We start from the raw sequence: 25,614 nt of genomic DNA on the forward strand, positions 1-25,614 counted from the left end.
TTCTCGTAGTACAGTATTACTACCTTAATATAGGAATTATTTTCTTCAAGGAGGCCCTAGTACGGTCATCAATTTAAAGCCTCAATTTTCCTCATGACTTTAATTTCCTCTTCTCGTTGCAGGAAAAGGAAAACAGGATACTATCACTTCTAAAGTCCCGCCTCAGCTCTGTGTGAATCGTCCTATGAAGGGAATTCTTGTAAAGTTAACTGACGCTCGAGCAAACCAGTCTCATCTCTCCACAAAAGACAAAGCAAGAACCATTTTGTAAAATAAAGCTGTATTTTTTCATATAGAGACTCAACAGTATTAAAACATATGCTGCTATATACTTGTACGATGTGTAAAAACTATTGATGCAATTGTCCAATGTATATGTGTAAACTATTCTCACATTTTTATTAAAGCATAAAATACCATCAAATGCTCTTTTGTGAGGTCGTGAGAGCAAACGACGTGTTGAGGTTCATAAAGTGAAATCAGACCCAGTGCATGTAACTCATCTTCATTTATTAAATCCACCTTGTTGGACACGTAACATACAACGAGACGTTCAGGAGAAAAATCCAAATTCTCTGTACAGGAGTTTAAAAGTGTTCGAATGTTACATACATGGATGTGACAGGACTATGGAACCAGTACACGAGTGGAATAAATGTCCGCCTGCTACGTGGAAAACAGGAGCCGGTGGTCGTGGGTTTCTGAGACGTGGACAGAGGCTACTGGCGGTTTCTGTGGAGCTCGTAGAACAAGGTTGTGTGGTTAGACCTTCGGGGGCTTACATATGTTTCTTCAGCATTTCACGTAGTTTTTCGCTGTTAGCACCGGTGAGTTCGTCCACCTGAGAGACACGGGGGGGGGGGTAAAGACAGCGTTAGTTAAAAAACAAGTGCACAATAAAACTTTTATCTTTCAATGAGAGAAGGTTAAAGAAATTGCTCCTATTTAAAAACCGCAGAACCATCAGCAATCTTTGTTGCATGTTCAACACTTACCTTCTTTCCTGTCTTGTAAAATATGAAGGTGGGCATCGATTTAATTCCACATGACGAACTGACTTCCTGGAAAGAAAGAAGAACAACAGTTAGTCTGAGGTTTTTTTCGACTTCGTTTAACAACGTTCCTTGATTAACCAGAATGACTCATGGATAAAAATCAGCCATGTTTAGGGGACTTTTATTTTGAGTGTGTGTAACTTGGTGCAGATCCGAATAAGATCTGATGAATTTAAATGGGTTTTCATAAGTGCGTAGTCATGTAGCCTCCGGCCTGTTTGAATTTAAACAGTCAGTCTCTGAACAGTCTGTGACTCAACAGTAAAGAGTTAACTTTTAAATCATTTGTGCAACTATTTATTGAATGGCAATAATGTCTCTATCAGACCTGAGCAGAAAGTTAATCAGCCGTGCAGCCAAACTCTGTCAATGTTCAATGCAACCGGTTGTTCGTTCATATTTTTACGTCCCAGAGCTGAGCACAGACACAAGTCTCCAGTAGCGGGTTTGTTCTCACGTCACCAAGTTGGAGCAGAAACCTCGGTCACATGACTCGGTCACATGGATTTCATGAATACTCCACATTGCTGGGAGTATTAATGGCGCGGGGACCCCGTCAACATTAGCTCTGACTAAACACATGAGGACATTTCCTTTAACTCTTCTTACAAAACACCAGAGTTTCCTTTACAATTCTCCACAGATGGAAAAGTCTTATGCAAAAGTTATATGTGCATATGGTTCTTTTCCCTCCCAGCAGCACTGTGGTCGACACACTGCTCTGTTGGGCTTATGTACATATACACACTTACCTCAGCATCATCCACGTCCACCTTCAGGAAAACCACGCCGGGGTTCTCTGCCGCCAATGCCTGCGTAAGAGAGAGAGAGAGAGAGAGAGAGAGAGAGAGAGAGTGGATGAGTCAACGTGAAGACACGAAATTTAAATCACACCACGACTGTCGGAAAAGATATTGGTGCATTTTTGTCCTGAAGTGGAATCAATTCTTTCACGTGTATAATCAAGCTTTTTTTTCTTCCCTTAACATAACTTTGTTGGTTAAAACATTATCTAACTCATTTCGCAGATGATTTCAAAACTCCTTTAACCACGTTCTTTTCTTTTCTTCACTCGACTTAAAGTGCAACAATCTTCCACTTACGACAAAAACTGGGCCGATCCTTTTGCAGGGGCCGCACCACGTGGCGGTGAAGTCCACGATCACCAGCTTGTCTCCGGCGTCCTTCAGCTGCTTGTGGAAGTCTTCCTAAAGAATATGAAAAAAAGAAAAATAGCATCAGCTACAAACACGTTTAATTTAAGACGTTTGCTTCATAAGAACATTTATCGTTCTACTTTCCCTGTGCAGACCAGAGACAGACTAACAAAGCATCACATACCAGAACTAATCCTTCCTTCTTTTAAAGGTCTGGTGTTCTGTTATGACTGCACCTCTACCGCTTTATGTAACTGTTGTGTACGCTGACTTGTGTGTCTGTCATGTGTGAAGCACTTTGTACCTTTGTTTAGAGAAGTGCTACATGAGACATTATCAAAACTAAGTTTATACAAAATTCATGGCTAACTGCGAAATTAATGATACCTTTCTACAGCTGATCTAATAATAATAATAATAATAATAATAATAATAATACTACAGGGTATATGCAGCAATCCTGAGATTAAATTCAATACTTTTCAAGACCCTTCTAATATTTTTCAAGACCCCAGCGCCACTACGAGCTGTAACCGGTTACATCAGCGACACACCTTTAACACAATTGGGTTTGAGATTGCAAAATTAAATGTTAGTTTGCCAGAACTTCTATGGAGCCCTGTATCAACACAACAGAATTCAGATAGGCCAGGAGGGAAAAAAGCTCAAAAGAATAAATTGAGTTACTAAGCCAAAAGGCAAAATGTGTTTTAACTTAAAAAAATAAATTATATTTATAACAATAACATGCTCAGTCACTCACTCACACATGCACACAACAGTGTTTCCCACAGGATTTGGAGAGATCATGGTGGCTGGACCCTGGACCCTCTTGGAAGAAGGTTTAGTACATTTTAAAGTAAAGATGCATCTGGTGCACTTTGAGAGAAAAATTAAGAGGCTAGATTGAAATGAATACGGCAGTCAGAATCTACTTGTGGTGTGACAAACACTGCACAGACACACTGAGCAGGAAATGGTTCAGTCAACTCTGCAATAGGCACTTTTATAATACTTTAAATAATAACACTATTTTGCAGCATAAATAACACAAATCAGATCAACATTGTCACTGATATAATGCTACAACTTTCTCAAACTTTGAACATGGATGAAACTAACTGAGCTGTGGGAGTGCTCACTCCTTACAAATACGAGTCGTGGCATGTGCCTCGTTTCAGTTGCTTTGGTTTCCAACAACTCTTCAGTTGGCACCAGCTCAGTGCGTTTCCCCCTTGTGCCTTCTCCTGAGGGTGTTTGACTTTGTGATCAGCTCATCAGCGATCCGGACTCCTGCTCTGCCTGCTCTGCCTGCTCTGGCTGCTCTGCCTGCTCTGCCTGCCTGCTCTGCTTTGGATCCACATTTCTGAAATTCCTTCACTGGACGTGAGAGCGGGTGTTTTCCTGTTGGGTCGCGACACCACAACCCTTCTGCTCCCCGCGTCACTCTGAGGTCTGTGGACGTTGAAGCGGCGGCCACTGAGTTAACGTTACTAGCTTCAGCTGTGGTACTCGTACCGGGTGGTGTGACAGCGTCAGCCGAGGGAGGTGTTGCCCAATGCTCGACGGACAACCGCTGTCTGCGTGCCGCCACGGGTTTGCTCGTGTTCCAACCACGACTCTGCGAATTTACTCTTCCCCATTGCCGATTCCTTTGCAGCCATATAAAGAATTAACAGCGCAGTTTTTGCAGCAAGTCGTCCTCTACGTGGAAGACTCGACAACGACACGCGCCATTCGCCCCGCGGTCTCGCGCTCCGAGTCAAACGTTGCCTAGCGACGCCCGCTCGAGCCCCGCCCCCCGCTGGAACACCAGGTATTTTTTTGTTGCGCTGTTGTGAGGACTAAAGAACAAATGACTTCACATGAACTTTTAACAAAGTCTTTGGACAACTATGCTCTTCACATCGAAACAACAACAACACGTGTACAGGGTCTTGAATTTGAAAAAGGTTCAAGACTTTTTAATACTTTTTAAGGGTCTTGATTTTCCCTAAATTGATATATCAACTTTTAATACTTTTCAAGACCCCGCGGATACTCTGTCATGGCGCCTCCCCGACGATCAAATAAGAACTAATAACGTATAAAAAGCAGAACTTACGAGAGACGTCACTTCGTAAACCATGGTGACGGCGGAGGGAGCGCGTGTACGGAGGAAAACAGGCGGAGGAGTCTTCGTGAATGGCGCTTTGTCCGGAGGGGGGCCGCGGTTTTACTCAGCCGCTGCGTCTAGCCCCGCCCCTGCAGTCCCACGGCGGAAGTGACTGCACAGGCCTTTACAAAATAAAAGCATAAAAGACACCTGGTGGCTAATATATCAAGATCTAAAAAAATCCATATCAATATCAATAGTTATCGTGATCATTTCAGTTTAAAGACTGATTATTGCAGCTTGATGGAGGTTGTGGTTTTACATCGTATTGGCAGATAATGACAAACACTTGGTAGATCAAATATTAATGTACCACGTAAAAACAATACATTGATATATTGGACTTTTGTTGTGTCGCTATTGATAAAAACAATATTGCGATAATTACTGGTATGGTTTTATTTTGATATACATTTGCCAAAATATATTTATTCAGAGCCTTAGAAACTATTGTTGGTACAATAATTGTATTTATCTAAAATATGCAGTTCTTGAGTGAGTGAGTTGTGAATTGTGCATCATGTGTAGATTTTAAGATTTTTACTTGTTTGAGTTTTTAATATTGTACTTATATATGTATACGTATAAATACATATGTTTGGGGGTTATATTTTATGTGGTGGATATTCAGAACAAATACAAAGTACACCTTATTAAAATATATCCTAATATTTGTTTTATCGAGGTTGAAAGGCATATATATATTAAATTATCTTTACTTTGGCTCCAACAGTAAAATGCTGCTTTTTAACTAAAATAACAAGCTAATAATCCGATTGAACAGGAAGTTTTACTCACGTTTTTAACACATTTTGCTGATAATACCGTACTTTAATTTAAGATGGATTTTTTTGGCTGCATGAAGTTCATCTGTTGTGAAGTATTTTATTCAAGTTGAGGATCTGAGTATTCCCTTTACTTCCATCCCTCTGTGTAAAGTAGTTTTAGCCAGTGAAGACGTTTATTTTGAAAGTCTACTGTTGTAACTTTATATCCAAAGTGTCTCATAACAGAAGTGGATTGTAGATAATAGAGCAGGAACATTCAGCCTCCTGCTGCCCAGCTGAGCTCTTTGTCTCCGTCAGGAAATGGAGTATTTTTAGACACTAATCTGAATTTCATAAGGACATGAGGAGCTTCATCTCCATGGTTACAGAGGATGCTTTTAGTCTGTTGTGGCCAATTTTAGGGCAATGAGGCGACACAAGGTTCACACATGTAGTGTAGTAGTTTGTCAATGGGAGCATCGCTGTCACAGTGGTGAGTTCACGTGCGGGTCAATGGTGCTCTGACATGTTTATGCTGGTACGTGTGTGAGCAAACCTGTGCACCTACTGTGCACATGGTGTAAACCCACAGGATTCCCTCCACGTCAGCAGCAGCATCCCCCTGATGACTCTGAGGAGGGAAGGAGAGGGGGGGGGGGGGGACACCAGAGCTTCTTTCCGCCTCTATTGACGTAGTTGATTGATTTTTTGATCATTAACTGTAAGAAGAGCTGTAGCCTCTCATAGATATATATATATATGGGTCATTGACGTGACGCCTATATTTTCTGTCCGAATGCATTTTCTTCTGTTGAAAAAAGGTTTAAATACATAAAGAAATACCATATATATGTAGTACTTGTCCCGTATATGTACACACTTTAAATTTCCAAAAACCATTAGTTATTTAAATGTTTCTGTTTTTTAAAGTGTCAAAATATCATGTGGTGCACCCGTCCGGCCATGACTGCTGTTGTGAAAACTTCTTTGAAATTACTCAAAATCTATTCAAATTTATTTTCTGCCATATTTGGCATGATTTCCAAAGTCTTTTGTAATCCTGTACAAAATTGCAAAGCATTTGCATTTATATTTCCATCATAGTATACAAACAAACTTTGTCCGATGATGTCCAATTTATGAAATATCATGTGGTGCGACCATCAAGAAAGGACCAATTTGGGACTTTGATGTTGAAATCCATTCAAAGACAGGAAGTTGCATCATAAACCATTTTGCCAAGGACCCATGGAAGCAGCAACAGGTTTGTAACTCTCTCTCAAATTTGGGAAAAAATTACCTTTTTCACAGCTGGTATGTAGTTGCCACATTTGGATATCATGTGGTATGACCTCAAAAAAACTATGAATTCTAAGTTATTTCTAAAAATATATATTTTGATTATAAATTTCTGCAGTAGAGATTCTTTTAAAGTTGACCTTTACAACGTTCTGAAGGAGAAGAGGGTGGAGCTGAAAATCCAGAGAAGAAGAGGGAGTAACTGGAAAGCGAGACGTTTGCTGGGGCTGAGCTGGGAGAGAGAGCTCAGGGTTCCAGTCTGTCTCTGCCATTGGCTCCAGTTCAATATGTACTGGATGTTTCCATGTTGCTCCACTGGGCGTCCCCTCCGCTCTCAGCTCTTCACCATCCAGACTGAAACTGAAAACTAAAGCCTGAGCTGAAGAGACATTACGAGAAGTCCCCCAGTTTTATCTGAATCATTGACTCACTGGATCTTTTCTAGAGAATTGTTTCTGTGGAAAAATACTTTGACCTTAATCTTTCTCAATAATCGACTTATTAGTGTGAAGCTCTTGAGTCACATTTACTGACAGGGTTCAGTAATGATGACTCCTGTGGGCGACAGCATGAGCCTGGTTTCCTGACTCAAAGCTATCGGGTGGAAAAACTTGTGTTTGCTTAATCTGAATGATTCAATGCTTTCACAATGTTTTTATGTGAATTACAATATGTTGCACGACATTAACTTCCACAACAGAATAACAAGTTATTTTTCAAGAATAAAGTCATAATTTTAGCTACCTGTCATTTACAGGTATCAGAGGATCAGTCTGTTGTCTGTGTTAAAATGAGGAATGTGCAACATCTTGTTATATTTTAGTAAACGTTAAATATTGTAAATACTTGAGATGGTCACATCAGCAGCACATTATCAGGACTTTGAAATGATTGTGGAAGAAACTGTATATTCTGAAGAAAGAACTAATATTTAGTTTTTCTTTTCTCCAAATATGAACCAAGTTATTCTTGTAATACTTTTGTATTTCCCTATGAAATGACAACTTTATTCTGGTAATATTATGCAAGTTTCTATTGAAATATGACTTCCTCATTTAAGTATGACTTCTCGTAGTACAGTATTACTACCTTAATATAGGAATTATTTTCTTCAAGGAGGCCCTAGTACGGTCATCAATTTAAAGCCTCAATTTTCCTCATGACTTTAATTTCCTCTTCTCGTTGCAGGAAAAGGAAAACAGGATACTATCACTTCTAAAGTCCCGCCTCAGCTCTGTGTGAATCGTCCTATGAAGGGAATTCTTGTAAAGTTAACTGACGCTCGAGCAAACCAGTCTCATCTCTCCACAAAAGACAAAGCAAGAACCATTTTGTAAAATAAAGCTGTATTTTTTCATATAGAGACTCAACAGTATTAAAACATATGCTGCTATATACTTGTACGATGTGTAAAAACTATTGATGCAATTGTCCAATGTATATGTGTAAACTATTCTCACATTTTTATTAAAGCATAAAATACCATCAAATGCTCTTTTGTGAGGTCGTGAGAGCAAACGACGTGTTGAGGTTCATAAAGTGAAATCAGACCCAGTGCATGTAACTCATCTTCATTTATTAAATCCACCTTGTTGGACACGTTACATACAACGAGACGTTCAGGAGAAAAATCCAAATTCTCTGTACAGGAGTTTAAAAGTGTTCGAATGTTACATACATGGATGTGACAGGACTATGGAACCAGTACACGAGTGGAATAAATGTCCGCCTGCTACGTGGAAAACAGGAGCCGGTGGTCGTGGGTTTCTGAGACGTGGACAGAGGCTACTGGCGGTTTCTGTTGAGCTCGTAGAACAAGGTTGTGTGGTTAGACCTTCGGGGCTTACATATGTTTCTTCAGCATTTCACTTAGTTTTTCGCTGTTAGCGCCAGAGAGTTCGTCCACCTGAGAGACACGGGGGGGTAAAGACAGCGTTAGTTAAAAAACAAGTGCACAATAAAACTTTTATCTTTCAATGAGAGAAGGTTAAAGAAATTGTTCCTATTCAAAAACCGCAGAACCATCAGCAATCTTTGTTGCATGTTCAACACTTACCTTCTTTCCTGTCCTGTAAAATATGAAGGTGGGCATGCACTTAATTTCACATAACGCACTGACTTCCTGGAAAGAAAGAGAAGAACAACAGTTAGTCTGAGGTTTTTTTCCGACTTCCTTTAACATCGTTCCTTGATTAACCAGAATGACTCATGGATAAAAATCAGCCATGTTTAGGGGACTTTTATTTTGAGTGTGTGTAACTTGGTGCAGATCCAAATAAGATCTGATGAATTTAAATGGGTTTTCATAAGTGCGTAGTCATGTAGCCTATGGCCTCTATCAGACCTGAGCAGAAAGTTCATCAGCCGTGCAGCCAAACTCTGTCAATGTTCAATGCAACTGGTTATTCATTCATATTTTTACGTCCCAGAGCTGAGCACAGACACAAGTCTCCAGTAGCAGGGGTTTGTTCTCACGTCACCAAGTTGGAGCAGAAACCTCGGTCACATGGATTTCATGAATACTCCACATTGCTGGGAGTATTAATGGCGCGGGGACCCCGTCAACATTAGCTCTGACTAAACACATGAGGACATTTCCTTTAACTCTTCTTACAAAACACCAGAGTTTCCTTTACAATTCTCCAGAGATGGAAAAGTCTTATGCAAAAGTTATATGTGCATATGGTTCTTTTCCCTCCCAGCAGCACTGTGGTCGACACACTGCTCTGTTGGGCTTATGTACATATACACACTTACCTCAGCATCATCCACGTCCACCTTCAGGAAAACCACGCCGGGGTTGTCTGCCGCCATTTTCTGCATAAGAGAGAGAGAGAGAGTGGATGAGTCAACATGAAGACGCGAAATTTAAATCACAGCACGACTGTCGGAAAAGATATTGGTGCATTTTTGTCCTGAAGTGGAATCAATCTAGAGGGGAGGATAAAAACTAAAATCTTGGTTGCGTTATTTATTTCGGGTTCGCACACTCATCACATTTGCATTTGAAGGAGGACGTTTCCGGCTCTAAGTGGGAACGTCGTGACAAAGCGTTGCCCGAGCAACAAGCTCCCTCTCTGAAGAGATGCCCTTCAAGCAGACATTTATTTCTCAAAGGCTGCAACTGGTCTGCTTTTCAAAATAAAACTGCCTCATATCCACAGACCTACGAGCCTCTAAGTCAGATGTAACTGATTCAGGTGGAGAAAAGAACGTCCCTTCTTCTTTCACATGTATAATCAAGCTTTTTTTTTCTTCCCTTAACATAACTTTGTTGGTTAAAACATTATCTAACTCATTTCGCAGATGATTTCAAAACTCCTTTAACCACGTTCTTTTCTTTTCTTGTATTCACTCGACTTAAAGTGCAACAATCTTCCACTTACTACAAAAACTGGGCCGATCTGTTTGCAGGGACCGCACCACGTGGCGGTGAAGTCCACCACCACCAGCTTGTCTCCGGCGTCCTTCAGCTGCTTGTGGAAGTCTTCCTAAAGAATATGAAAAAAAAGGAAAATAGCATCAGCTACAAACACATTTAATTTAAGACGTTTGCTTCATAAGAACATTTATCGTTCTACTTTCCCTGTGCAGACCAGAGACAGACTAACAAAGCATCACATACCAGAACTAATCCTTCCTTCTTTTAAAGGTCTGGTGTTCTGTTATGACTGCACCTCTACCGCTTTATGTAACTGTTGTGTACGCTGACTTGTGTGTCTGTCATGTGTGAAGCACTTTGTACATTTGTTTAGAGAAGTGCTACATGAGACATTATCAAAACTAAGTTTATACAAAGTTCATGGCTAACTGCGATATTAATGATAATAATTAAAAAACTATATTGTTATGCAGTCACAGGGACACCGAATATGTCCCCTCATAGAAGAGGACACACCCAGGCCCCATCCACCCACACTGACGTTAGCGTCCCCCTTTAGCTTCTGCACAAGCCACCATTAGCTCCATTAGCTCCTAGCATCAGTGTAGCACATGTAGTTTACATGTGTGAACGACACAGAGCCGGTGTTTCGTGTGTGACGTCAGTGACGTGAGCAGTAACCCCGCGGAAAGATGGCGAAGGAAAAGTGCACAGCTGCTCACATGGTGACACGCTAGCGGACCCGAGGGGAAGTTAGCTTCCGATTCGACACCAAAGGATAAAGTGAGATGATAATAATAGTGTGTGATCGATTAACTTAATCGATTGTTCGGTGGTTTTATAGGCCTCTTATAGATTCGTTCAAACAAAGGTTGTTAGAAACCCACTTTTACAAAACTATTATTTTATCCATTTACAAAAAAAAACCCTCCAATCTGAAATCCTTTAAACATTAAGACTTATAAATGTTTTAACGTTCAGTGTCACATATATGAAACATTATATTTAAGATTTAGAAAAGTTGTGTTTTCACAGTTTCCCATCAAACAACAACACAACAGAGCGACTCTGGGTAGAAAATAACCCTCAGACCAAACTGAATTAAGTTCAGGTCAGAGACGGTTCGTTCCCAAAGTCCATTTGATCCTGTTGTCGGTTTGTAAACATGTAAATTAAATTAGGCTGTTTGAAACCGACTTTGAGAAATAACAATCATTTATTATTATTCTCTGTTAAGACACGTTAATCCAGTGCACCAGACTCCATTCAGAAAATCCTCCATTCTAGACCAGGTTGAGAACCTATTATGGTTTAAAGCACAGTTTCCCATATAGGAAATTATACGTTTATATTTAAGTTATGACAGAAAAGTAGATTTTTAATCAATCAGACGAACTGAGCATCTGAAAACAAGCTCAACATCAACCCTGCTCATAACGGGTCCGACAGACGATTGTGAAACCAACTTCAGCTGGATGTGACCGCACAGCGTCAACCGGCTGTTTCACCGGGTCTCGAACCCAGACGCGTTGAAAACGTTCAAATAGAATCCAAGGGTCGCTGGAGTCGAGAGTAAATAGAGAATAACCCCCGGAGGATGGCACCGAGGGGGCGGGAGGGCGGAGCGGCCGCAGGAGCAGCGGCACCGGGCGCTGGACGCTTCGCCTCATGGCGCCTCCCAGACGCGCAGAGAAGAACTAATAACGTATAAAAAGCAGAACTTACGAGACCCGTTACTTCGTGAACCATGATGACGGCGGAGGGAGCGCGTGTACGGAGGAAAACAGGCGGAGGGGTCTTCGTGAATGGCGCTCTGTCCGGAGGGGGGCCGCGGTTTTACTCAGCCGCTGCGTCAAGCCCCGCCCCTGCAGTCCCACGGCGGAAGTGACTGCACAGGCCTTTACAAAATAAAAGCATCGAGTTAATTATTTTTTTTATCACCTGGGGGCTAATATATCAAGATTCAACAAAATCCATATCAATATCATCGTGATCATTTCAGTTTAAAGACTGATTAGTGCAGCTTCGCGAAGGTTTTGGTTTTAAATTTTATGGGCAGATAATGACAAACACTTGGTAGATCAAATATTACTGTGCCACGTATAAACAATACATGCAGAGCCTTAGAAACCCCTTGGAGTATTTGTTGGTACATTAATTGTATTTATCTAAAATATGCAATTCTTGAGTGAGTGAGTTGTGAATTGTGCATCATGTGTAGATTTTAAGATTTTTACTTGTTTTAGTTTTTTTACTATTGTACTTGTAAGTATACGTATACATACATATGTTTGGGGGGTATATTTTATGTGGTGGATATTCAGAAATTAAAATATATCCTAATATTAGTTTTATCGAGGTTTATAGGCATATATATATATTAAACTATCTTTACTTTGGCTCCAACAGTAAAATGCTGCTTTTTAACTAAAATAACAAGCTAATAATCCGATGGAACAAGAAGTTTTACTCACGTTTTTAACACATTTTGCTGATGATACTAAATTGAGGATCTGAGTATTCCCTCTACTTCCATCCCTCTGTGTAAAGTAGTTTTTGCCAGTGGAGACGTTTATTTTGAAAGTCTACTGTTGTAACTTTACATCGAAAGTGGTTTGATTCCATTTTAATCTTTCAGTCTGACCACATGTTGTATAATAGTGAAACAAATATCTCCCGCTATATTTATCAAGTTATTCTACGTTTATTTACTTTTTGCTTTAATCACCATGTTTATAAATCTGACCATAAACCCACAATTCTGATTAATAACTGTAATTTGAATGACCAATCACATTATCATGTTTTATAATAATATTCATAATAATAATGAGTACATATTTATGTTGTTATTCTTTATATGTATATAAATATATAAATATATATATATATATTTACTTTAAAGAGGTTTAACGGTAAATCAAGTCACAGTGACTTGACAAATTCTTGTTTTACCGTAACTGACTGAGTCTGCGCAGCTGAATTGCACGTTCAATTTGGCTTTATACACAAACACACACACACACACACACACACACACACACACACACACACACACACTGTGTACACAAATGTATTTACAGCATGATGCTTTTACTTTTACTTTTACGTTAACAAAATCTCAATCCGTTTTTGGTTCGTGCATGAGTTTCACTATCAGTCCTGTGAACTTATCACATGAGATCAAATCCACAAATAAATGGTTCAAGCTCACCAAAGGTCAAACTCACATTTCATAACAAAACACATATATATATTTAAAAAATTTTAAAGGCTAGCAGAGCTTAGTTTTTTGTTTTTCTCCCAAATAAATAATCCCAAGACCCATCAGATTTTTTAAGTAATTAAAATCATGTCCATCTTGACCACCTCATATAACAGTATAATGCTTTTAAAGTAAGGATTCATTACAGCATATATATGTTAACATATCAGTCACAGTTTACCTGCAGAACAAATAATATTACTTTTGATACTTTAAGTACATTTAGCTCATACGTTCTTTGTTATTTTGAACGTAGGACTTGGAAATGTGTTATGATTGTTCTTTTCCTCACATTTTTCTGAGACTGGTCAAGTGGTTTATTTTCCATTATATCATTTCTGATTTGCAAATATGTCAGTTTAAAGGTTCTGCGTCTGTCAACATCATATTGTGATCACTTGTGCTTTCACATTCATACCTGCTTTGGTGTTGGGGCATTAGGAGCTGGGACCTCTGCTGGTCACATATGGAATTAAAAACGATGCTCCCATGGTCCCACTACTACACGACATGTGTGATCCTTGTGTCGCCTCATTGCCCTACAATTGGCCACAACAGACTAAAAGCATCCTCTGTAACCGTGGAGATGAAGCTCCTCATGTCCTTATGAAATTCAGATTAGTGTCTAAAAATACTCCCATTTCCTGACGGAGACAAAGAGCAGCAGGAGGCTGAAGGTTCCTGCTCTATTATCTACAGTCCACTTCTGTTTAGATGGAGAGCACCTCCCTTTTTTCATTCCAGGTTTTTTCCCCGCTTCTTCTCCTCAGGACTTAAATGGAGGACATGAATAAATTAACACATCTCAGTTTGAAATATGAAGCAAAACACACAAGTAAAAGACAGAGAATTAAAAAAAAACCTTTATTGCCTTAATAAATGCTTATTTATTTATAGAAAGCACCTGGTTGATTATGTAACAGTAAGTGAATGTTTTATCAGCAGATCCACACAGAGCATCTAGGGACTATTTTCTTACTAAAACAACCATCCTGTGTATCTGCCATCAGCTGTCTGGTCTCTCCCTCCTTACATACACTCAAACATGGGGATCATTGTCTGCTGTGAAAACCTTTAAAACGAATAAACTAGAAGTTAATGCAACTACTATAAAAGTGTTTTCATCTATAATGCTTTATGATAGTGGCTACAAAAATATTCAAATAATCAACATAAACATACCAATCTGAAAATAGGTGGTTAGTAGTGGAGACTGATTTTTATCATCCGATATGAGTCTTTAAGACAAATCTGCATTTACATTTGCAGATATAATTTTGTTTTATTCCACAGAAACAACAATGCAGAAATATTTTGCATTTATGTTTTACATTTAAATGTTAATTTTCTTCTTTCGATCTCTAAACATTTGGTTTTATTTGTGTTTTCTTTCTATATAGAATGACGTTTATGGTTAAACTGTAAATATATCAAGTCTAACTTTTTTATTTTCTTATCCTGTATGTATCAGCTGATATATTAATATCAGAAACGCTTTACTCTCTAATATCAGCTTCATCTGATGGGTCAGGCTCTGGTTCCTTATGCCTGTGTATTGCTCATCCTTCATGTATAAATGTATATGATAGTTATTGTTGCTAACACCGTTCTCGACCCTGTGTTCAGACTGCGATGATGGCCTTTCCGATGTTGTCTCCCTGCAGCAACCCCATGAAAGCAGCTGGCATCTTCTCAAAGCCGTTTGTCACGTGCTCCCGACTTTGAAGTTTGCCCTGCAGGAAGAAAAAGAATCACAAACATTACAACAGAAAGTTAATATAGAATAATTGGGATTATAGCTTTACTGAGGACACAGACGCCTCATAATAATAAAATGTTTTCGGTCACTAACCTCCTTCAACCATCCCACCAGTCTCTTGAGGGATTCTGGGTTTTTGTGCTCCCACCTGGACTGCATGAAGCCCTCCATCTTTATCTGCTTAAAGATCATGGTCAGATGTGGGTAGGGACCTAAGACAGGAAGATGGTTAAAGTAACAAATATTCAGTGACTGTCAGTAACAGTCCAAAGAAACAAATTCTGTTCAGGCTAGAGTCTGTTCATACGTCTCAGTAGAACAATGTTGCTCCCTAGTGGCTAAACAGGTTAATACATGTCAAGTTGTGATGGATTTATTATTTTCCCAACTGAACAAAAATGTTGTCTGACCTGTTTTTGTAACTTTAATTACTGCAACACTTTATTGAATTGTATCCAAGCAATATGTTCTATGCAGGTCCCTCGTGTGAACTTTAAACTTGAACACTGTCAGATTTGTGTTGTGTGCGATGGTAAACGTTTGAGGAATGGGTTGGTATTTGCACCCCTAGGACATACCTGTTATACTGCACAGCTTAAATTTCAAATAAAATATGCAGTGAAGTTTACACAGGCAATGCATGTAAGAGAATATACAATACAATAAAAAAAATCCTGGACAATAGAGATGATTTCCAGGATATTCAGTCGTTTTAATCAATTTCCAGGCTGTTTCCGTGACTTCCAGGCTTTTTTACACTGTTCTATCTGCATTTCACTATGTTTACGCACAAGCAGGCAGCTAGTTAAAGCGGTAACATCTGCAGGATTGTTGATATGTAAAATGAGAGCAAGAGGAAGTGCTCACCTGTCTGAGGTGTGGAGTCATTGTACACAGAAATACTCCCACACACTGCGATTCTTCCGAAGTTCTTCATCTGGTGCAGAGCAACGCTTGAAAAAGAGCCTCCCACCTGAAATCAAAACAGGCCAATGAAAAAAGAACAATAGGAGAGCGTGTAAAGACCAAACAAGAAGTTCTCAAGGACACTTTTTCAGGATGTTTACGTTTTCAAACAAGCAGTCATATCCCTCCGGAGCCGCTTTCTTCAGCGCCTCCTCCAGGGAGCCGACGGTCTTGTAGTTGAAGGCCTCGTCGAAGCCCAGCTCTTTGAGGAAGGCCACCTTCGCGTCAGAGCCAGCTGAACCCACCACCTTGCAGCCCTTGATCTTGGCGATCTGGCCCACCACGGAGCCCACGGCGCCGGCTGCAGCGTTCACCAGCAGCGTCTCGCCTTTCTGGAGTCCCAACACCTCCTCGATGCCATACAGCGCCGTGAGTCTGGATGGAGAAGGAGAAGGAGAAGGAGAGGGAGTGAACTTCAACATTTAATAGCTGAAAAGCACGAGGGAGTTTTTCCCTTCACTTCCCCCAGAGGAGCCTCTGTGACCTCTGCAGTAAACTCTGAGTCATTGTTTCCATAGCGAGGTTATCAGTGTTTATAAGGTGACTTCATCTCATCAGGAGGAAAAACATCTGGAGTCTCACCTGTTTATTTTCTCAAAGCAAACAGAACTCAGCCGTTCTCCTCAGCTGAGAAACAACACTCTCCCTTTTCAGGCAAACATTAACAAGGTAACGGCAAAAGGTTTTTCAGGTTTAGATTCTTCTCTGATGTGATATCACTCAGGGAATGTTGACTTTATTGTTCTGTGCGTAACGATTCACACATGGGAGTCGGCCATGTTCAGCTGCTTCCTCCTCAGCAGCGTTTCATACCGTCATGCTTCTTAGCACTTCCTGAATTTCATACGGCTCTCATGAATCTAGTTTTTAGTTAATAATAAGCCTTTGCTGTGAGTCTGTATTTATGATTCAGTGGAGAGAACATCGTGATCACCTACTGCCCTTTTCAACCATGAACTCTGAAAAACTCCCACAAAACTGGGTCCTGACCTTTTCTGGACTTTGTTTTTTTCACATATGAAAAACGCAGCAGGAGATCGTTCTGTTCGGACAAGTTCACAACAACACGAAAATGTCATCATGACTTATTCGTAATGTCAGTCATCCACACGCCCACTCGTTCACTGGAAATCTTCCTGCTGTCTTCTCACGTTCGCACTCGGACACTTTACTAAGAAAAGTTCATGAAAATGTCCAGTCAACTTACTTGGAAACTTATATTCTCACATATAGCCCCTATGGAAAACTTCTGGGAAATGTCGGGACTTCAGTGGAAGTCTGAAAGCAGCTCAAGTGACGGAAAGGCTGGGACAACCAGCAGCCGCTTTGTGTCTATTAGAAAACCTGAAATTGCACTTTAACCTCTGGAAACCTGTGAGATTTAACTCCTCTGGATTCAGCTTGGGTTGGTCTTACCCTGGCATGCCGATGGTACCCAGAGCCAGCGACAACGAGACGTCTTGAGGCCACTCGGGCATGATGGGAATGAGGTCTGTGCCGTCGCTGAGCGTGTGGGTTCTCCAGCCGCCGCGCCCGACCACATGGCTCCCCACGGGAAATGCTGGGTTTTTACTTTGGATCACTCTACAGAAGAAAACAAGAGAAGGGGAGCGTCAACACCTGTCGCCAATTCAATCCATGGTGTCTTATGCATGCAGCTTTCACATCAGTTGAAAAGACTTTTAAAATATGAAGAATTCTAAATAGAGTTTGGTGGATTTGTTACAGCTGCAGCTCCTCTGGTTCACCAGCCGCATGCAGTTAGTGAGTTTTACAAACTGTGGTCGACTACAAAGTAAAGAAGAAAAAACAAATGTGGGTTTGAAGGTCATTATTTAGACGATCTTTGGAAAGTTTGGTCTCTAAGTGGCTTATTATTCTGTGTTTATCGACAGAAAGACATTCCTTCTGTAAACAGATGGAGCGTCTGAACTCTGCCAAGAACATTTCGATTGAGTCACTGTGAATCAAAGGCTGCGGTAATCACAGGCAGGTGGAGGCCAGTGCATCACAACAGTTCAAAGACATTTCTCTGTGTGCGTGTGTGTGTGTTCCTTACTTGGCCACTTGAGTTCCAATCATCACTTCGCCCTCTTTCATGCGAACCCGACTGAACGGCCTGGAGAGACATTACACATTACTTTTTATATGCATTTATTGTCCCATTAACATATCGTGCAGTGTAAATAACTATGAAAATGTTCTAGATGCACGATTCTACCTCATGTACGGGTCGACGCTGAGAAACACGGCCTCCAGAAGCACCTCTAAACCAAAGACAGGGAAGGACAACAGGGTTTGACAGTGTCCGCGTAAACAGAGAGGTTCTTCTCCTCTGTGCACGAGTCAGTGGATAATAATAACAAACTTTATTTAAACGGCACTTTTCGAGATAAAATACGACAGGACAGAGGCAAATGACATCAGTTAATAATGCAAAATGAAAATAAAATAAGACCCCTCAACAATAATTTATGATTTATATTAAGATGAAACAGATTTGCTCCCCCTAGTCGAGGACAGAGGATGTCACATTGTACAGATTGTTAAGCCCGATGAGGCGTATTGTGATTTGAAATAGACTGGATCATCATCATACCTCCATCCTTGGGCTCGGGAAGCTCCTCCGTCTTCAGCTGGAAGTCGCTGTCCTTCGGGAAGCCATCGAAGTGCTTGGCCAGGATCCACGTCTTGGCTTGGACCATGGCTTATAATAACTTTATTATTGTTCACGCCCATTTTAGTGAAAGAAAGTGAAAAAAGTGGATAGAGTGAAATTAACTGAGGTGCCACACTAACTCTAACACATCACTTTGTCTTGGAGGTGTGAAGCAGCAGCATTATATTGCATTATGGTGCTCCGTGGCTATAATTAGCTCTGACTTTTCTGTGCAATGTTAAATTAAATGTGGAATGCAAATCAGCAAGTACAGAGAAATGCAGATGAAAACATACCTGCACACACACACACACACACTGCACATTCAAATCATGAAGAGGAAAAACATGAAGAAAACCAGTGAGAAAAACATCTAGAAAACTCCACATCAGTTAATATGTGATGACATGAATATAATGATTAGTAGGAGGACGATCACAGATTAAAAGTGAGAACTGAAAACTTCCGGCTGTGCATTAAAACAAGTGTTTCCTGAGGCTCCTTCGCTACATTAGCAGCTAATCGCTGAATCTACTTCTTCTCCTGGTATTTAAACGCGGTATCTAACAAGCGGCTTCACGATGAATGGACATTTCGCCGCTTCACTCACCGGTGTTGTCTTCTCACAACAGAAATGGCAGATCTCGCTTCATGCCGCTGGGACAAGGGACAGGGCGGGAACCCACAGGGGAGTCGCGCCTCCTTCGTCGAACCCCATTGGCTGACGGTTGAGACGCTACTTCCCGGCGTGACGACGCGGCACGTCACGCCGCGCCCCCTGCGTGTTGACGTCGCGTCAGTTTGGATTCTTTGGCGGGTGCGAAGCTAACCGGCTAAGTGCTAGCTAAAGGTGGAGGTGGCGCGTGGAAGAAGTAAGTTTGTTCGTTATATGTTATTTATTATTATTACTGACGCAGCTAACACGAGCTACGGTAGCTATTAGCATTGCAGCGATGCTGTCTAGCTGCTAACCGGCCGCTGTTAGCAGCTGTTTAGCCACACAGCAGTGTAGCATATTATGCTAATGTTAGCTAGCTAAAAGTAGGGGACAGTTGAAACACATCCACCGTTTTATTTATTTTGTATTAATTAGCATTAAGAGGACAAAGTGTGACGTTACCCCTCAACAGGAGACAACATGTCGGTGTCTTTCTCTTGTTGCAGAAGACAATAACAACACGTTATCTGTGCGACATGTCAGTTAATGCAAGGCACGAGCTAACTCCTATTAGAAGCAGCAGAAAACTGGTAACTCTCCAACACAATCAACCATTTATGTGTTATGCTCCATGATTCTCTCATGATGATGTGTGTAAGGAAACAGTAATACTGGTTTAACAGTCCTCATAAGACAGTTAATGTTGCTGGAGCAAACAAAGAAGTGAAGAGGAGGAAGAAAAAGGCTTCAAGGAGCTTATAGTTGTCTTTGCCCGTCCTTCTCTTACTGTTTACTGTTTCATCTCATTCTCAATAACTCTCATTGTGCTGCCGTGTGACTGACTAGCACAATAACAAGGGGGACACAGGGTGCAGGGCCACCATGTTAAACGGGGGCCACTTTGTGGAGGCGCTGGGCCATCTCGGTTATCCCGATGCATCATCGCTGAAGGCCTCAGAGTTCGACTGGCTGTTCGACTGTGCTCCGGAGAACCTTCACTTCTTGCGCTTTGTCTGTCGGTCCCTCAACCGCAACAATGTCCTCACCATGGAGGAGGCGCGGGCTTTTCAGGAACTGCGGAAGTCCGGCAAACCGATTCTGGATGAAACAGCTTTGGGAGAGGTCCTAAAAACCATTGGCCCTTCAGATGGGAGCAGTGGGCCTTCGTCTTCATCCTCTGGGTTTGCAGCGGAGGGCGATTTGGCCGTAGAGGACCTTGAGGCCGAGCTCCAAGCGCTGCGTAAAGAGAGAGAGCTGAAGCAGCGACGCTTTAACAAGTTACAGGTTGTGGCCACCTCTCGTGCAGATGTTGACCTGCGACTCGCTGCAGAGCTGGAGAGAGCTGCGTGTAAGCTTAAGGAGGCCAGTACTTCTATCGGAGGTGAGAATGCTGACACCAACACTCTGTTACAAAACCTAACGGATGAGGTGAGGAAACTTGCTTCATATGTCCCTGCTCAGCCAGAACCTGTGGCCCCATCACACACCTCAATCTCCAAAAGGCCCCCAGTCCTCCTTTCTCAGCTGTCCTTGGATCCTTATCTGCACCAGGAGGAGCTCAACACCAAAACATTAGCTGCCTTCACCCAGAAGCATTTCTTCCAGGGCATCTCTGACATTGTTGAGACTTCTTGCTCTGAGCGCTTCCAGGTCCTCGACCTCAGTTCTTGTGAAGATGGAGAGGAGGACAAGAAGGAGAATACGAGGGATGAGAATGAGGGAAAAGAGAAGGAGGCACGGGTGGTGGAGCGTAGGAGGACGGAGATGGCCAGACTTCAATGGTCTCATATTGTGACCCAACATCAACTGATGCAGGCAATGGCAGAGGAGAAGAGTGTCGAGGCTGGACTGGATTGGCTGTCAGAGCAGTCAGCTCATACTAAGGTAAAGCAGACATATAAAGTAAAGTGTATTTTCTTGACTATTGTACGTAGTTTCACTCTTCCCTTGAGCTCTCATTCATAACCTTCTCTTTACTCTGTCAGAGCATTTCCACCTCCTCCTCGCTACATGTGCGTGAAGTCGTGTCCAGGAAGGAGCTGCAGGCTGTGGAGGCCGAGCTGGAGGCTCTGCTTCATGGACCAGTACCCGCTGCACTCAGGGAGTCAGCCAGGCTAATTAATGTGCCTGTAGTGAGGGGAGACCTGGCTCTGCAGCTGGCCAGGCAGGACTACTATACCTCCAGACAAGATCAGGTTAGTAGGTGACATCGCACATTTCACCATGAGATTGTTTCTGTGATAAACTAAATGATAGTTTTGTAATATTAAATTCGACTGTTGCTGCCTCCTACACATGAACCTACCTCTGCCATTGTAAGACAACTTGGACAAAAAATCAACAGCCACAGTAAAATGAAATGTAACTCTCTCCACTTAGGTTCGTGATTACCTTCTCCGTCAGAAGGCGTCCTTTGACCTGGTACTGCTGGCTCAGCAGATGGAGAAGAGGAGGTGGAGGATGTGTCTGAAGCACCTGGATGAAGTAAACAGCAGAATGGTAGAGGAAGGTGAAACAGCAACTCTCAGGATTGAGTCCCTGGCACGTCCTGACCTGGCCATCAACCCCAGGAAGAACCCGATCATCAGCTGCAGGGATGCAGCCTTCAGCAGGTAAGAAGAGTCACACTGTGTAGTACAGACCTGTTTTATAGCTAAACAAGTTTTAGCTTGTTCACTCACCTTCTCTGCAATATCTGTCTTGTATTAAATTGTTTAAATGAAATCTGGAATGTAACTCCTTGTTTCCAATGCTTTCCTCAGACTGCTCCAGATCCTCAACCACGATTCAGATCATGGCCGATCGGAGCCTTTTCGGACGTATGAAGCATTGGACCAGGCCGCTCATGACCTGGCAGGAAACCTCCAGGTGACCCGAGATGCCTTAGCTGGTGCTGGCCATGAACAGCACTACATCACTGCCCGTCTTAACGGTGACAGTGAGGCGCTTCACAGGGCCATGTACACAGAGCTTCAGCAGCTGGTCCTGGGGCCGCAGGTATGTCCAACGGCCATCACAGGTCAGGAGCTGCTCTGCCCCAATGCACAGGTTGGTGTGTTTCCTTTCACTTAAGTTACAGCCATGTTAGTCGACCACACAAGAAATCCTTAATGTGAGTTTGCAGATTTTCAAATTACTCGTCACTGTTGGTGAGGTTAGCTGGTGGCACCACCTTTTCTTTCTTTTCACAAGTATCACAATGTCAAGTACTGAACTTAAAGCAGCACAGGTGTTTGGTATATGGGCACTGTGTGGGAAATGGTTCTCAGGAGGAACTGCTTTGCTAGATGACCTACGTTTTATTATGAGGCACAGTGATGTTTGTATTTGTCTCTTGTCTGAGAATATGAACGTGTGCATGTGTTTCTGTCACAAGCCAAAGTGTATTTTCCCCTTAAACTTTGCAGAAGTTTCTTTGAACAAAAGACGAAAAAATTATACTTGTCTATAACAGGTTTTGTCCAAACAGTGTCACAAGAACAGCAAATGAAAGAAATTCATTATTTACAACAGGTTTACTTTGTGGATCAGCTGATGAAATGACATTTTTTATTTCAATGACATTAACATGACAAATTAACATCTTAATGATTTAAAATGAAAAGTTTACTTTATGCTGCCATTTTTTCTGATATGTAATAAGTATGTTATCATTATAGATGGCCAGACTTCAATGGTCTCATATTATTTATCAATAACTTCTGAAATGACCTTATTTGTATAACTAGTTGTTTTGGTGATTAAAGCTGGCCGTAGTTTGATATGTGCTCACTATTCATTTCTTTCTTTCTCTTCCCTCGTGCTTTGTCCCCACAGGAGCTGACATCCAAGCTTGTGGAAGCAGAGTCACAGCTGCAGAGTTTGCAGAACTTAATGCAAGAAATCATGGGGGAGGTCAAAGCCAAACGTTCTCAGCTGGAGCGCAATGCCCTCCTGAGGCGGGAGAGACAATTATACATCTACTTTCACTTGGATGCCCGACTGCTGCAGAAAATAGTGGAAGATCTGGAGGGCAAGATGCCTGCGAAGAGGGGACAGCGATAGTCAAACGAACAAGAATGGCTGAGGAGATTTCTTATAGTCAACTCAAACTCTGGAGTTTTCGTGCAACAGGAGGTGAACTGTGTAATTAAAGCTTGAAGAGATGCTGGTTGGAGAAGCACACCGTGTGCCTTCAGTGGAGGTTTACTTATTAAGCCCTCGCTCTGTGTGAAACTTACTCTGAACGTTCTCTCAGTTTGTCTGGGAGACGGAGATCGATCCCTGAAGTCCTCACTTGACTCTTCTTTGCTCAACTTGGGGAAAAGTTTGGTTTTATAAGAACGTTGTTGCTTATACCACGACTGGGATTCTGTATGTCATGTCAAAACAAAGAATTTTCCGTTAACTAATCCCAGAAAAATGTTGGAATTCATTGTCTCTTTGTTTTAAGTCGTGTGATGAATAAAGTAAAATGTTAATCTTAATTTGTTTTTCACTATTATCATTGTAAAGTTGCACATATTTGTGGAAGTTTAGCAGCATACCCGTAATAGTTATTACACTGACTGATCTCTCTCCCTTTTTGTCCCTTTGTCCTGCTCAGGTGTTTCACAGCTGAGGAGTCAGACCCTCAGTTAGAGTAACAGTTGTGCTGATAGGGTGGAGATGGAGCAGTCTAGCTGCAGGTTGTCCTCAGGACCTCTGTCCCAGGCGGCCCAGAGGATTCTGGCTGTTCTGCAGGCCCAGCGTAACTCCAACAGTCACAGGCCAAGTCAGTCAGGACACAATTAGAGAAAATCTTACTTAAGCCTCTTCTGGTATATTATGGATAAGAAAACATAACATGTATATTATTCATGTCATTGCTGTTTTTTTTGTCTCTGTCTGCAATTCCCTGACATCAGACATGTTAGCGCTATTCCAATTAATATTTTCTACTTGATTCAACGTTATGGTTTGATTGGCCTCTTTGAATCCAGTAGGAAACAATATTATAGCTAAGTAACATACTGTATACTTTAAATTATATCCTATAACATGAGATACTGTGTTACTTTTAGCCTTTTGTAGGTTTTGTGGAGTTAAACCAAATTCTACGAAAAAAAGTATTCTTGATAAATGGCAATCACATACTAGAGAGGGTCTTCCACTAACCAGAAGGTCAGTGGTTGGATCCTCCAGTTTGCAAAGTGTCCTTGGGTGTCTGATTAGCCCCTGACGGTGTATGAATGGTGTGTGATTGAAAAGGTTCTTTGTATAGAAGTGCAGTTTGAATGGGCACTTGTACTTTAAAGCGTTGTGAGTGGTCGATAAGACTCTAAAAGCGCTACATAAATACAGTACGTTTGACAGTACTGTACTTCTTATATATTCAATTTATTAGAAAATGTGCGACTTCATTTTGTGGGCATGTGTTGTATGTATTAAGTGTGAAAGAAGGACACGTGATGGAGCATTAACAGGTCAGACTAGTTTTTAATGTTTCTGCTGCTCAAGTAGACACTGAATATGTATTATTTACATTTTTCATTTCTCTGTTATTACCTTGGAGTTTATATATCTCTTCCCCGTGTTGTGTATGTGGTAGTGGAGAGGTTTTATGACAGCCAGAGGGAGCCTTGGGTCCAGAGCAGCAGCAACATGAATCAAGAGGAGAGAAAAGACAGAGGCACAGATCGGTAAATCAAATCAAGTGAAGCAAAGGCTTTACACAGTTATCCTCACATGCACTTGGGTTCTGTTAGCGTATCCATTTTGCCAGTAAATGTTACACTTGTGGTTTTCCAGAGTGGAGAATTGCGGCGGCATCCCAGTCTGCACAGTCATGGCAAACATTAGCAGTTTAACATTTTATTAAAGTGCAAGAGCAGAGGATTTTTTAATCACAGTATTTGGTTGAATTATTCTCAAATCTCCAAAGTTAATATATTTTAACTGTTAAAGTATATAAATGTGGCTTATTTATATGCTAATACCATAACATCCTAATCCTGAATGCTCTTTATGAAACTGTAAAATATGAGAAGTGAAGTTAAGCCCCTGTTCCCATGTAACAATTCAGGCCGTGGTCCAGACCCCAGGTGTCCTCATTTCCAGCCTCTCACCACGACTCCTCCAGTGAGAGGCAGATCTCTCAGACCTCGGCCGACTATCAGTGCTCGCAGACACCAGAAAGCTCCCTGTCATCCCAGGCCGCCTCCTGTTCCTCCTCCTCCTCCTGCTGGGATCCCACACTCCAAAGGGAGACGTCTCAGACTGAAGCCCGTTATCAGTGCTCACAGGCCTATTCCCACAGAAAGCACTCCAAACCCCCTTCTTACCAGTCCAGCCAGGCACCATCATCGATTCAGTGTGAGGCAGAAACCTTCTCCCATAGAGACAGATACAACCTGTCTCTCCAAATACCACCAAGGCTTTCTGAACATCAGTGGAGAAAGTAAGTAGTAAGAGTACTTAAAGTATTTCATTATGAGGTTTAAAGGCGTCTATCTACCTTTTCTTCTGTATTAC

The 25,614-nt window shown here is 41.5% G+C and overlaps 4 protein-coding genes across 10 annotated transcripts in view; 2 read left to right on the forward strand and 2 right to left on the reverse strand.

Annotated features, from left to right (window-relative positions):
- Positions 1–479: 479 nt before the first annotated feature.
- LOC117779309 (thioredoxin-like) lies at positions 480–11,698 on the reverse strand. 3 transcript variants are annotated; one of them, XM_034615387.1, is made up of 5 exons: positions 11,541–11,698; positions 9,823–9,924; positions 9,191–9,253; positions 8,490–8,555; positions 480–841 (listed from the first exon to the last, which is right to left on the reverse strand). In XM_034615387.1, the coding sequence occupies exons 1-5, from the start codon at positions 11,562–11,564 to the stop codon at positions 779–781; spliced, it is 318 nt and encodes a 105-aa protein (XP_034471278.1). In that variant the 5' UTR covers positions 11,565–11,698; the 3' UTR covers positions 480–778. The 3 variants fall into 3 exon arrangements, with proteins under 3 accessions (XP_034471278.1, XP_034471275.1, XP_034471277.1); XM_034615384.1 differs by lacking the exon at positions 480–841 and adding an exon at positions 7,989–8,339; XM_034615386.1 differs by lacking the exon at positions 480–841 and adding an exon at positions 7,989–8,339 and having other exon boundaries at positions 9,191–9,250; positions 9,820–9,924.
- Positions 11,699–14,496: 2,798 nt separating this feature from the next.
- Positions 14,497–19,167, reverse strand: LOC117752224 (prostaglandin reductase 1-like). The gene is made up of 9 exons (XM_034569432.1): positions 19,075–19,167; positions 18,405–18,522; positions 18,027–18,072; positions 17,865–17,924; positions 17,222–17,389; positions 15,907–16,180; positions 15,707–15,812; positions 14,933–15,051; positions 14,497–14,813 (listed from the first exon to the last, which is right to left on the reverse strand). The coding sequence occupies exons 2-9, from the start codon at positions 18,508–18,510 to the stop codon at positions 14,703–14,705; spliced, it is 990 nt and encodes a 329-aa protein (XP_034425323.1). The 5' UTR covers positions 18,511–18,522; positions 19,075–19,167; the 3' UTR covers positions 14,497–14,702.
- Positions 19,168–19,225: 58 nt separating this feature from the next.
- Positions 19,226–23,588, forward strand: haus3 (HAUS augmin-like complex, subunit 3). 3 transcript variants are annotated; one of them, XM_034569427.1, is made up of 6 exons: positions 19,226–19,336; positions 19,974–21,006; positions 21,108–21,317; positions 21,502–21,734; positions 21,885–22,170; positions 22,939–23,588. In XM_034569427.1, the coding sequence occupies exons 2-6, from the start codon at positions 20,005–20,007 to the stop codon at positions 23,164–23,166; spliced, it is 1,959 nt and encodes a 652-aa protein (XP_034425318.1). In that variant the 5' UTR covers positions 19,226–19,336; positions 19,974–20,004; the 3' UTR covers positions 23,167–23,588. The 3 variants fall into 3 exon arrangements, with proteins under 3 accessions (XP_034425318.1, XP_034425319.1, XP_034425317.1); XM_034569428.1 differs by having other exon boundaries at positions 19,231–19,336; positions 19,969–21,006; positions 21,885–22,119; positions 22,939–23,586; XM_034569426.1 differs by having other exon boundaries at positions 19,238–19,336; positions 19,969–21,006.
- Positions 23,589–23,731: 143 nt separating this feature from the next.
- Positions 23,732–25,614, forward strand: part of poln (polymerase (DNA directed) nu) — a 40,531-nt gene continuing 38,648 nt past the window's right edge. For all 3 annotated transcript variants that reach the window (XM_034569423.1, XM_034569425.1, XM_034569424.1), the window contains exons 1-3: positions 23,732–23,875; positions 24,692–24,782; positions 25,166–25,540. In XM_034569423.1, the coding sequence (XP_034425314.1) occupies positions 23,770–23,875; positions 24,692–24,782; positions 25,166–25,540 (572 nt within the window). In that variant the 5' untranslated portion in view covers positions 23,732–23,769. The remainder of the gene's footprint in view (positions 23,876–24,691; positions 24,783–25,165; positions 25,541–25,614) is intronic.

Source organism: Hippoglossus hippoglossus, chromosome 18, assembly GCF_009819705.1.
Source record: "Hippoglossus hippoglossus isolate fHipHip1 chromosome 18, fHipHip1.pri, whole genome shotgun sequence".
NCBI classification, from domain to species: Eukaryota; Metazoa; Chordata; class Actinopteri; order Pleuronectiformes; family Pleuronectidae; genus Hippoglossus; species Hippoglossus hippoglossus.